Source organism: Podarcis bocagei (genome assembly GCF_964188305.1).
Source record: "Podarcis bocagei genome assembly, chromosome: 6".
Classification (NCBI taxonomy): domain Eukaryota; kingdom Metazoa; phylum Chordata; class Lepidosauria; order Squamata; family Lacertidae; genus Podarcis; species Podarcis bocagei.
In genome coordinates, this window is record NC_138130.1 from 41140614 (window position 1) to 41154467 (window position 13854).

The following is a 13854-nucleotide window of genomic DNA, read 5'->3' on the forward strand; positions in this document are numbered from 1 at the left end:
GATACTGTGCCAATCAAGAAATGGGATGAGGATGTCTGCTTCACAAAGACATTTGAGCTAATATGTTCTGTGACTCGTGAGTCAGTCCTGTTCAGTCTGCAGTCCTATACCTATTTATATGGCTAATACTGTGCACACACTCCTGTTTACTCTGCATCCAGTGCACTCCCACCACAGGTTCATGAAGTTGTGTACACACAACGTTAACCACAATCTACATCTATCCTGTTTCCTTTTTTTAAAAAAAATGAAATGCTTTACTTTGATGTGTTTTTCCAAGCCAGCATGGATCCAAATTGAAAAAAGAGCAACCTAGCTGTGTTTTAATCTAGTAATGCTTATGCAGTCTAAGCCTCACTGAAATCAACGGAAGTTATTGTGAGTTGACATGTTGACATCGTGCTGTTATATAGTTAAATGTTTGTGTCTATAAAAATGCAATTAGCCTTAGGTTAAGGCTGAGTGTGTTTTTCTTTTAAAAGCAAACCTAGCCAAATCACCAGCTAGTAGTGGTAACTAACAACAACAACAACAACAACAACAACAACAACAACAACAGAGAAGCTATTTCTTATCCAAAAGCTGCTTCTCATGTGTACATTGGTCTCCATTTCCTACAATCCTACACCAAAATGTATCTGAAGAACATATATGTAATATCTACTTTATATTTGCTGTGTTCTTAGAAGTTAGACAGGAAGGAGCTACTTGGCCAAATACAAAACTGAAACAGGAAAATTGAGGAGGATGCCTTAACAGTGTTTTCCCCAAAACAAGAGTTTCTTTCTCTTCCTTTCACTCCCTTGGGCTTGGGCTAGTAATAGAGCAAGCTCAGCTGAATCTCTCCTAATTACAGTTTCTGGTTGCATGTTAGCCTCTTGTTTATCTCAGGAAGATAAATTCACAAGCCTGCATTCTAAGATCATGTTAAATTCTAGACATTTACAGTGTGCATTTTCCTAGGATGTTAAGTGGTTCAGTGTAGTCAGATACCAGTATGAACATTTATTGGGGGTTGGGAGACTATAGGATAGGGGTGGATGGCCTGTTGCCCTCTAGAAATTATTGGATTCCCAACTCCCATCAGCCAATGGATAGGGATAGTGGGAGTTGGGGTCTTAACGACCTCTGGAGGGCCACAGGATATTCGCCACTCTTTTTGTGGATGCAGTGTAATTTCAGGCTGTGGTGGTGAAAGTTGCCTAGTGAGCTGATGCTTCAAATGCTTTTCTTTTTTTTAAGCTGCTCTCACTTTCTCTTATCAGTGATATTTCATTTGTTTACATTTATTAATTATCTAGTCCTCTAGGTGGTGCACAACACAAATCAAACAACGGAATGTAGTATCACATCAGAAAGAATAACATTGGCACAAAAATATAAATACATTAAAAAAGGACTACAGTAATCCCTTAGGTGTCAAAATAAAATACTCAAATGCTGTCAGAGTGGAAATATTTTACCACTTGAAAATGATGTGTCTGAAATATTTTCTAGTAGAAAATACCATGTGATGTGTATCATGGTATTATCACACCACATTCATCTCCAGCAGCAATCTGAAATGTATGCTGTTCTCAGCAGAGGATTCAACTAATGCTCTTATATTGTTTTTAGAAGGTCCTGAGGGTTGATAGAAAGATTTTTTCAGAGCATATCTGTGATCTAGTTATTTCTCATGCCAGCCCAGCACTTCATTCTGATGTTGTACATTCCTGAACAATCTCCCCGTCCCCCGACCCCAAGTGTCTCTAGCTCTAGAGCAGGGGCTGTCAACCTGGTCCCTACCACCCACTACTGGGCGTCTCAGGATTCTAGGTGGGCGGTAGGGGGTTCTACGGCACAAGCTGAATCCTCCTTCCATTGAGCACTGGTGGGCGGTAAGGAAATTTTACCATCCAGAAAGATGCATTAGTGGGTGGTAGATAGAAAAAGGTTGACTACCCCTGCTCTAGAGGGAAAAGGAAGGGTTCTGGATTGGACTCACCAGAGTGGCCTAGCAGAGAAAAAGAATCCTCCAAGGCTAGTGTTTATAGGCAGTAATAGCCCATCAGTTTCTGTTGACCTGCCACTCAAGTAGTTCTGTAGATGTAAAGGTGACAATATTTTCAGAGTTTATTTTAGACAAGGTTGTAGCTGAAGCAAGGTTAGTGAGATGAAAAAGAATGGCTCACAAGAGCCCAGCAACACATCCTGTTTTCTGTTTGGGACCTTAAAGCAGTCAACCCACTTGGAATTGTCAAGTTAATAATTTGATTGATGCACCAGAATTGGAACCTTGTGTTTTGGGACAAAGCACTTTGGACTATTTATCGCAGGAGTGTTTACGCTGGCAGTTGTAAAACTTAAAGAAAAAGACCACTAGCTTTTTCTCTCTCTTCAAAGTAGTTGTTTTTAAGAATGCTTTAACTTGCTTACCAAATCCCAAGTACATTTGTTAATGAAGTACTCTGCTACTTGTGACAGGATTAGTACATGCTTAAAAAAAAAAATACTGCAGAAGCCAAAAACATTTTGGATGTGAACAAATTCACTCTGTCATTTGTTTCCTAGCAAGCGAAAAACAGGACAACAGCAACAGGCGTCAAAGCTTGTACAATATTGTTCTCCATAGTAGTCCACAAATTCCACGATGAAACTAGTTATGACACACTTGAAAATGTTTTAGTTCTGTTTCTGTGCTCAGGAAGGGTAACAGTTAAAAATAAAGCACAATACCCAATTAGAGTAAAATTGGATATGTGTTTTTATATTTGTGTTGATTGCCAGCTCAAACAGGAAAAGTTTTACTGCATTTCTGAAAGTATTTATCAGATGTTGGCCTTTTAGAGTAGAGACCATACACCCTTTTTATTTTATAAAAATATAAGCATTTATCCTGTTCTGTGATTATATCTTTTCACCACAGCTGTTGTTGCTCTATTGCGCTCAGCAAGGTTAGAAGTCTTTATGGCAAAGTGATGATATAGCAAAAATTCTGTTGGAGGTGTTAACTTTTTAAGTCATGAGACTGTATAATAAAAATTAGAGTGAGTTTTTAAGTTGTCTTGTAGTTGATGAAAAACTATTATTAAAAGAAACCGAGAACGATAATGTCAGGAAACGGTTGCTTTTGCTCCTCTCACCTACGTGATTAGCCAGTCTGATCTGGCTAGGATTGGCAGGATTCATCAGCTTTTACTCTGATTAATTTTAAATAGTGGAATCTTGAAGAATCTAAGGAGGAGCTGTTCCCCTTTATGGTGCTGCTAGTTGTGCACTTGACAGAACAGAGGTTGCCCTGCCCCCATCAAGACAAACAAAAATAAAGTGCATGCACAAACACAAGTTGCTTTCCCAAGGGATCAGGGTAAAAGTGATGTCCAGTAGAATTAATCTGAGCCTTGAAAAGTGCATAGATCTGGAAAAGGAAGTGGGAAAGAGTGTCAACTCTTCTAACAGTAGAAAAAAGTAACCACCCCATAACACCTCATGACCAACGGGACAGTGTGTGGGGCGAGTGGCATAGAGGTCATCATTGCACCCACATGCACCATGTTGGCAATCCCTGCTTTAGAAGATAATGGGTTGTTTCCAAAGGTTCCCTTCCTTCAAGAGGAGTCCCTTTGACAGCATCCCATGTTAATTTTTGCTGTGTTTGCAGCGCCAAAGTGATCTCTCCATGGTGGAAGCCTGGACAGTGTATATGGAGGTTTGTCCTGGGCTGCTCAGGTGACAATACCCCCCTTCAGCCTCTCTGATGCTGTCCAAAGGAAATCAGAGAAATACATTTAGCACCAGCTTGGCCGCAGGAGTTGCTGGAAGGAAGCGTACAAGGCACCATCCAACTGTCTTAGGGACTCCACTCTGGATTTGTGCAGGGTTTGCTCCTTAGCATTTTCTTTTCCTAAAAATGTTGCACAAGGCAACAGGTATGGGTTGTACCTCAAGGTTTACTCCTGAAGCTTTTCTCACTAATGAGTGTAGCCAAAAGGCAGTGGCATCAGAGTTTTACTTTTCCTAGATGAGCTATCTTCCCAGGTTGATGAGCCCCATCTGCCCCTCATTTCCCTCAACAGCACATGCAGAAACCTCTTTCTTGACAATTGGACCCACTATTTTGACAGCCAAAGGACTCCTAATACTGGGGGACAGTAATTTTTTTGAAATCATCTAATGAAACATTTTTTTCCTGTTCTTGAGGAAACATTTTCTTCCTGACTAAATTGAGTGAGAGGGAAATTTCTGTAGCTCAACATCTGTTTTTCTTCCTTAAAAAAGAAGAAACTTTTCTACATGCTTCCCACTGGTTATATACAATATTCAGGTATTCCACACAAGGATTACTGTTCCCCCTAACGATGGGCAAAAGAGCTGAGTTGTGTGAAGATAGATTATGTGTAGCACAGTCTCTAGTCAGGGAAGGTATATTTGTAATGAGTGAATGGGAGGATATGGGGAAACTGCCTCTGCAATGGAATGTTAGCCTTTTGGGGTGTCAAATGTAGGTCAGATGCCTGCACCAGAAGTTTGTCTCTTTGCAAACACAATTCCAGCTTTTCTTCAGTAGTTTGCATCTTTACAGTTTCATCTCCAACTAATTTTTACATTGAAAGCATTAAGTGTTTTAATTATTTGAACTCTGTCTCCCATCACCCTTCACCCCTTTCTCTCCTTTCAGATTACAGAATTGTGTGGTGCTAAACGTGTTGGCTATTTTGGGCGTGCTCAGTTTTATGCTGCTGTGAAGCTAATCGCTGCCGCGCAGTCTGGCCTCCCAGTACGGATCGAAAGCATTCAGAATGGTAACTGTTTTCAAATAATAATAATAATAATGAATTTATTATTTGTACCCCACCCATCTGGCTGGGTTTCCCCAGCCACTCTGGGCAGCTTTCACAAAGACCAAAAATACACTAAGATGTCACACATAAAAAACTTCCCTGAACTTCAAACCCTAGTTGTCTTCCTTGGTGTTTATTCTAAAACCCCATTTGAGATAGTAACTATAAATTAAATTCAGTGAATGTGTAGGATGTATTGTATAATGAATGGGAAAATGCTACATGATTTTAAAGCTGTTCTCCTATACTTAACCACTGTTAAGTGTTATGCTCATATATCTAGACTATGCTTAAATATGGACTATTATCCCAGCTGTAAAGCCATGCTTCGAAAAGGATTGCAAACAATAGTTTTCATTAACCTTGCTGAGAGTTATACCTGCACTAGACAGATTAACTTCATGATTAACAGTGCAGCCCTATGCATATTTACTCACACTTACTAGGGAGAATCCTTTTCATGGCAACAAGGGTTGTAGTACTCCACAAACCAGTCTCTAGGCAAACGTGAAATCCTCCGTTAAGTTGCTAAATGCAAAAATGTCCACTCTTTTGCACTTTTCTACTCACTGAATCGCCATGTATACCAAATTTCATTTTTATATATCATGTACAAGTACCCCATTAGAAATTCTTATATTGTGAGATACTTTTCCTGGTCAGTCAATGCGGCTATAGATTGTGTTTTGAGTATGAGTATACTTTTGTATAGGAATTCTATTCTCTTTTAACACTGCTTAGTGTTAAATTGACTTTTGTGGTGGGGAGCTTTGTTTCAATATGCATAGTTCCATGAAATTTTATTTTGTCTTTATTTCTGATATTTATTTAAGAATTGCCCTTGCCTCGATTTATGGCACTGAAAACTGATAGTGATGTAAGGTACAGTCATCCAGCAGAAGCTCATGGAACTAAATTTCAGATTCCACATGCAACACTTGAAAAAAATTGCTCCAGAAGATTGGATGGAGGAGAAAAGCAGGTAAAGGCCCTTTGCAAAGTAGAAATTTTGGTGCACAACTGACTATAAGGCACTAGATTATTTTTATTTTCTATACACACTGACTGTTGAGATTTCTCATTAAAGTAAACTATTATTTATCAGCATGATTATTTGGCTTTTACAATTGATTGCTGCCTCTTTGAACTGCAGATAGTCTTTAATGGTCCAGATGTGTTAACTGAGACGAAAAAGTGAAATTGCTCAGCCATTAGAATGGAATACAATTTATTCTATGGAATGTCAATGCTACAGACTTTTCTTCCAGGTCCAATGTATGTGTTTTGCCAATTGCTTATAAGGCCAGTGGAATACAGTGACACAAAAGCTGTAGCCACCTAGCAAATTTGCCATTGAAAGTTACTACTTGCCCTGTATTCCGCCCCCCCCCCTTTTATATCTTACTCATATGAGGGCTAAGGGAAGTCAGAACAGAGCACTTGACCCCATTTTTGCCAGCTCCTTTAATGGATAAAAAGCAGGCCATTGTTTTTTTTAATAAAAAATAAAAAGTAGGCTAGCTGTATCAACACCTTTCCACGCCGAGGTCTTTCAACACATTAATTTTGCTAATGGTCATCCCTGTGCTTTCTTGAACTATGAACTGGGCAAGAGTGAATATGTGATGTGCCAATTTCAGACAGACAAGAAAGAAGACTTTGAAATCATCAAAATTTAGATTTTAAATTTTAAACAAGTACTTTAGAAAGTCTCCTATGTGGTATTTGTTAATTTATTTCATATGATAACAAAAACCAAACAGGAGACTGTCCAATGCACTCAAATTTCAAATTAAAAAACTAATGATTTCAAAGTTTTATCTCTGCTTGAAACTGACATTCTTTGAGAGTCAGTAGTTTTTCACTTGATAGATAGGCCCTATTGGCTATCAAGTCATATCAGGTAATAAATACTGTTCCATGTCAAGTGTCAAGTACAGTCAGATATGATCGTACTGTTGTAAGTCATCTGTCAAATATCAGATCATGAAATCATGTAACAATGAATCTCAGATATTGGCATGAAATCTTGAGTGTTCAGCAATATCAAAAATTGCAGAGGAGGATTTATGTGGGCATATTTATTTATTTTTACAATTTAATATTCTACTGTGGTTAGATGAAATCACTTTGACTATGGAACAGCCAGCATTCAAAGTCCTTATTCTTTTCTAAAAAATTATTTTGAAGCAAGAAGCAAAGTCTCCTCCTATGTCTCCCATTGATTCACCTCCTGCTTCTCCATCAACCTACCAGAGGATTCCCTTGAGTTATGGATATGGTGTCCTGAGAAGTGGGCTTGAGCAGCAGCATGGAGGTAAGATGAGGTCTGCTTTGGAGTAATCAAATCATAAAAGCACGGAAGCAGCCCAGCAATTTCATAAATTAATTACATCTCTTTTAAAAGAAACTGACTTGATTTGTGTGCTTTCTCATTATTCGGCCTTGTCTTCCTCTTCCTGAGAATCAGTTTAAATTAGAATAAGCATCTGTTTACAGATTTATATTCTCAACCCTTTTCAATGTAGGGTGTGGTGGGGGTTATTGTAGCAATAGATTTTGTTGAACAAAAGCAGTACTTTATTGAATTTATTCAACAGTTAAATAATGAATGTCCTGCTGGCAACACATGGACAACTTTGGGTAAATCTGTTAAGATAAATATAGGATACGGTACACTATGTGAACATCCAAATGAATAAGGGATTTATACTTACCTAAGTACAGGTAATGAGAAATCTCAGGGAGGAGGAGGGATTGGGAGGAAGGATGTGCCTGTTTCTTTATATACTTTAGTAAATCAACCCATTTTAAAGTTATGGTGGATAGAATTGAGAACAACTTCACCACTGAGTGCAGTCTTCCGGGTGTAGTAATGGCCTTCCAGTGGAATGAGGATTTTTTTTAAAAAAAGAAGAAATAGAAGTGCGGAGGCACATCACACAAACCTTGTAACTTGGCCTCAGCCGGCTGGCACAGCATTAGATGTGACACTTGCTCTGTCATGGATTCTGTATACATACACACCAGTTGTTCTGCCTATTTTTGTTGGTGTCTTGATAAAGCTTGGTAGAATTCAAGCTAGGATCCAGATAAGTGGCTGGAAGGTGGATCCAGATCCTGAAGAATGGGCAGCAGGTAACACCCCTACATCCCCTCCCCAGCAGCATCTCACCACTGCAAAACCTTTTCTGGGCTGTGGGGTGGAGAGGAAAGGAGAAATGGCTGAAAATCAGACGAGTCCCCTTCCATGAGCAGAGCTGCTATTCTTTTCAATGCCCTGTTCCTCTTGAAGGGCCCATTCCATTCAAGAGGGTTCCAGTTTTAAGTGATTTAATGAACTACAGTTCCGTTTAAATTCTAGGTCTCATTCTTTACTTGCACAAGACGTAACAGACTGTTGAATGTTCAGATTCAATATTTGGATGCAAGCGTTTGTGGTTTCAGTGAAAGATGCCTCCAAAATGGTGTGTAGTTCTCCCTAGTTGGCAATACCAGTGTTTACTCTTGGCTAACACTGAATTTAGTTGTTTTGAATCAAACTCTTATGCTTCCATCAATGAATCCTTGTTCATTTATGTTTTTCTTGATGTTAGCATGTCTCATGAAAGAGCACTTGCTTCCTTCTCTGCAATAGGATACTTAGGCAAAAAGTCAGATGTTATGCTTTTAGTGTGGATTAAAAAAATCACATTTCAACACAGTAAGTGAGTATTTGGTCAATAGTCAACAGCATGAGCAGTAGCATTTTTAGAATCAGGCTTTAACATAAGTGAAGGATTTGGGTAATAGAGACCTTTCATAGGAGGTGTGATTGTGTTTTTATTTTATTTTTTTGAGACTGAAGGATGATATATGTTTTGTCATCTTTGATTTTGCACAACATTAGCAAGTATTCAGTTTTTTATTTTCCCCTTAATTTTCCATAGGTTCATATGAAGTTAGACATACTGCTGTCCAACAAGATGGACCAACTACAGGGAATTATGGGTCTAAATCAGTTCCACCACATTCATCTCTCATTCGGGTAATGAACTACTTAGGATGTAAGATGTTTAAAATGAAAACAGCAATGTTGCCTGAAATAATTATTGAGAATCAACATGATTTTATGATCAATAATGTTTGAAATAATCTTGAGTGTAGCCACAAACAGATCTACCCTATAGCTCAAACTGTGGCATTCACTAGAAAACTACCACAGGTTAATATGGATGTATGACAGTAGTTTGTTTCGCAATCTTGTTAGCTGCCTTTCTCAGGGCACATGCAGCATATGATAAAATCAGTCAAATGGATACACAATATTATAATATAATGGACAGCTTCTGGGTGCCATTTTTTCCCCTGTGGGAAAAGAATAATTTGATTCCTAGAAAGCATTTAAAGTAGAGAAGGGGCTCGGTTGAAACAAACTCACAATGAAATGTGTGAACTCTAGATTCTGTTTTTTATGTGTGATTCCAATGGATCAAAGGTAAAGTGAGGACTTCTTACTAATGAAATGCAGCATGAGCAGTTATATGGATTGAGTTTCATGTCATTGTATTGATGGGACTAGAATTTAATGAGTTTGAAGAAGTCTGATTTCAATAACCATACTTACGATTATTCACAGTTTCTTGGGTTCAGGGCAAGCTGTTCCTAATAAAAAATGGAAGCAAAAGCTTCCAATCTCCTTATGGTTGTGCTGAATGAAGAGGGCAGAACTGCATGAATCCAAGGCACAACTAGGCTAATTCTCATAATACTGAACCATTGTTTGGTGTTACATTCGAGTCAGTCCAGTGTTTATATTCATACAGATTTAGTTTGATGTATGTAACATTTCCTATAGTCCTATGAATAAAGGCATTTATTGTAAACCCAACAGGACTATTATTGAAATCAGGCCTTCCCCATCAATTTCTTTTAAAAAGAACTACACAGTAAGAACAAAGCAACTTCAATACTTTGAAACTTCAGACACCTCAGCATTTTCTCTACCTTTCAAAATGATGCTTTGCCCCCCCCCCCGAAGTCTCTTTCAGTAGAGAGAGAACCACAGGACGGCAGTAGTAATTACTCAGATGACCCCTGGAGAATAACTGAGGAGCAACGAGAATATTACACCAATCAGTTCAAGTCCCTACAACCTGACCTGACCTCTTTCATTTCAGGTAATGTTCATTGTATGCACAGCAAGGAAGGCTAGAGTAAAAGGACAAGGAACTGACACAGGCGAAGTGCAAGCCTCTTGGATTTTTTAATAAGTGTTTTGGGTGTTTTGTATGTATGGATATGGGCACAGGCTCTTATTTCCTTTTTTTAATGTCACAAATGAGTTACTGTGTTCTTGTTTGTTTTTTAAAAACATATCTCAATAATATATCGTGCATGATCCAGACAAAGTTAAATGCTTTAAAATTCCACTGCGTTCAGTAGAAGATATTCAATCATAGGTGAAGAATGTTTTCACATGAGATATGTTATGGTACAATTGCCATTTGGTTTTTTTACTCCTTGTATGTTTTTATTTAATAAGTTTAAAATTATTCATTATTAACTTGCATTTTAATTATGTCTTATAAATGTAGTTGTGATTCAAAAAATACTCAGTTGGGACTTTACACATCACATTAAACTTGTAATTTCTTCAGGGAGTTTATCTCCTTGCATGAAAACAGTAATATAGTGACCATGCATCTCTAGGCCATTTCCAAAGCTGTCTCTGAAGTAGACAATTATGTCTTGTCTTCTTTTTTCTGGCAAGAAAAACAGGTTGCAACTTGAGGGATGAGCAAGCAGTAACAGCAGTCTCTCTCTCTCTTTCTCTCTCTCTCTCTCTCTCTCTCTCTCTCTCTCTCTCTGTGTGTGTGTGTGTGTGTCCCTGTCTGTGTCCTGTCCTCCCCTCCTTGCATGTGTTTCATACATTGCATTTTCATTCCAACAAACCACCCTTGAGGAGTCTCCCTTTCCACCCCTACTTCGCACACCTGATTTTATTGAATATTTCCTGTTTTTTTTAAAAAAAAATCAGTTTGTTGTGATGCTGGAACTAGGAAATTGGGGTTTGAGCACTCCCGATTCTGAGCAATTTAGTTCAATTTAGAGCAAAAAAATCAGCTGAATAAGAAGCTGAGCTTTTTGTGCTGTGCTATTAATTTTAAAGATTAGTCCCATTCCAAGAGATTTTCTTTAGGCATGTTGTTGCATTTCTGGAATATTCCAGAAGATTTGAAAGTGTATTATGCCTCTCACCCTTGGCCAGAATTTAAACTTAACAGGATTTTACAAACCCAAAAAAGCAACCACAGTCACACATGCAGATGAGATTTCTCCTGTTGGCTTTATCTCATACATGGAGTAGTCTGTGCCTATAAAAGAAATTAACCCCTTCCTCCATATCCAGTTCCTCCAACAACATGTTCATGTCTTCTGATTAGAATAGTGATATTGGAGCAAAATATTTCAAACAAACATGTCTAGTGTTAAATAGCATTGCATAGTAAAGAGTACTCTTGAGTAATTTCTTTATATTGAAATGCTTTGGAAAATGTGTTGTTCACATTTTCTTGTGTGTTGACAAGCCATTTCTGTTGACAGGCTCTGTGGCTAAGAACTTCTTCACAAAATCTAAGCTGCCAATCCCTGAGCTTTCGCACATATGGTAAGTACTGTTTTGTAATTCAGATTAATTTTATTGTGTGTAAGAGAAACTACTGTGGCTGAAAGTTCTTCATACTTCTTAGAATTTATCTCTAAAGAAATCACAGTAATTGCTCCCATCAAAATCACTTTGAGGTCCAGGCACAGCAGGGTGTATGTTGATCTTTATTTTATGCTTGTTATCTTTGTAGAGATACTGTCCCTTCTCAGCAGGACTAGAGAGATTTGAACAGCAATGCACACTAGAAGAATATCTTAAAGAACATAATTAGCACAATAATTCAACAGATATTTTTGTGAAATGGATTCAGATAAACATACATTCCGAATAGTTAAGATAACATCATAAGCTTCAGTTCTAGCTGTGCTTATCAGTTGAAACCCAATTAATACCTAACTTATTTAAAAAGTACTGCTGCATAATTCATCAACACTTTACTAATGAGGCCTTACCCTGTTGTTTTTTTAAAGAAATCTATCTAGCTGACATTGCATATGGCCCACTGCAACTTCAGTTTTATATGAATCCTATTAAATTTCTAAACTTGTAAGGAGGAGCATTGCCATATATAGATAATAGATATAGATAGACATTAAAATATTCAGAAAAGGAATGTATTAAAGAAAAATTACAATGGTTTAATGAGATAAATTTTAAAGAAAAACATCTTAAATGTCAAAATAAAACAAATCCATAACTCAAAAGCAGCGTTCCCCACAATTATATATATTGTGCATGCAAACAAAGATTTTTATTTCAATAATGCACTCAGCTATCTTATTCACAGGGAGCTAAGTGATGTAGACTGTGATGGAGCACTGACATTACCAGAGTTTTGTGCCGCCTTTCACCTTGTTGTTGCTCGGAAAAATGGTTATCTTTTGCCGGACACCTTGCCAGAGACTCTGCTGCCTGACTGTTTTCAAGCAGGTGAAGCTTTAGTATTTGTGGGTTGTTTTTTTTAAAAAAATCTGTTGATTAAAATGGCATTTTAACCAATGTCTATTTTGAGGTACAATTCTGGGAAAAGATGGGCTCTAAATTGCATCTAAATGACAGAGCTGAAGGAACCAGCTTAGCAGAATTAACAACAGCATAAAAGATGTGCTTGGCTTGACTAATACATTGATGATATGCATTGATGATTGTGCACTAAACCATGGTTTAGTGCTATTTGTGTGAACATAGCACTCATCTCACTCCTCCTCTTACACTACAAGGAGGATATCTTCACCAGAATTAATTTCTTCTTTCTTTTTTAAAATAAGATTTTATTAAAACTTTTTCATAATGTAATAAGAGAAAATAAACTATTCTAAACACAAACAAAACCAAAGACAGAGAAGAGAAAACACAGAGTCCTCTCTTGAAGGTAGCTCTTAACCCTTGTCTCACACAGAAAGTGGTGGACCCTCCCAGCTCTCAAGTCTTCCCTTCCCTGCCTCTCACTCAGAGTCCTTAACACAAGCTATCCACCACCTTCACATGTGTGTAACCCTTGGACTCCAGTAACAGCCCAGAGCAGCAGATACTAATGGAAAACTAAAGTGGGGGGGGGGGGAGAGAAGAAAGTTATTTTCAGTTTCCAAGATTTCTAGCATTACATGCAAACCAGATTTCCCAGTCAATTTCAAAACTAATCAGTGAGTTATGAAATGGCATTGTTTAAACATCCAGAGTTTGTTCTAAGAACACAGTCCTTTATTTGCACAACAAACCAGGAACCCTAGAATATGAAACTAACTTTAGTGGAGTTGTCCCCCCAGCAGCCCATAGTGGGGTGAAGAAATCTGTGGCCCTCCAGAAGTTGGTGGACTCCAACTCCCATCAGCCCCAGCAAGCGTGACCAGTGGTTGGGGTATTAGGAGTTGGAGCTCAGAAACATCCAGAGGGCCACAGGTCCCCCAGTGCCCCCAAATAAAAATCAATAGTTTTTCCTCCATAAAAATGGCATGTCCATAGCCCTGGAATAGAATAAAAGAGCATTTTAAAGTAAAAAGTACTTGTAAAATAATAGCACACAATATATTAAAGAATAACGTTAATACAGTGGTGCAGTTCACAGAAAATGTTCACAGTTCACATAAAAGTTAATGCAAGGACTTATTTGCTTTTCTATCTTTTTTCCATTTAGCTCCTCTTCAGCCTAAAAGTGATCGTGTCTTGAATTCTTATTCAGAATCATTGGCAGCAAGTCAACAAACGAGGGACTTCAGTAGGACTGAAGTAAGAAAAACTCACCTGCTGGTGTGTTTTTTAAAAATGCACCTCTGTTTTGCTTGTCACTTCTTTTAAATTTAATTTAACTTTATTTTTTAATTTTTAAAACAAACAGTTGAGAGAGAGAGAGAAACTTTGTATCCTGTACGAGACTGATTTAAC

General features: G+C 37.9%; 1 protein-coding gene across 2 annotated transcripts in view; it reads left to right on the forward strand.

The window, feature by feature from the left end:
- The window catches only part of REPS2 (RALBP1 associated Eps domain containing 2), a 94145-nt gene that overhangs the window by 23350 nt on the left and 56941 nt on the right, over positions 1-13854 (forward strand). For both annotated transcript variants that reach the window (XM_081198112.1, XM_081198111.1), the window contains exons 2-9: positions 4661-4784; positions 5657-5805; positions 7014-7140; positions 8753-8850; positions 9844-9982; positions 11409-11472; positions 12260-12402; positions 13607-13698. In XM_081198112.1, coding sequence (XP_081054238.1) covers positions 4661-4784; positions 5657-5805; positions 7014-7140; positions 8753-8850; positions 9844-9982; positions 11409-11472; positions 12260-12402; positions 13607-13698 — 936 coding nt within the window. The remainder of the gene's footprint in view (positions 1-4660; positions 4785-5656; positions 5806-7013; positions 7141-8752; positions 8851-9843; positions 9983-11408; positions 11473-12259; positions 12403-13606; positions 13699-13854) is intronic.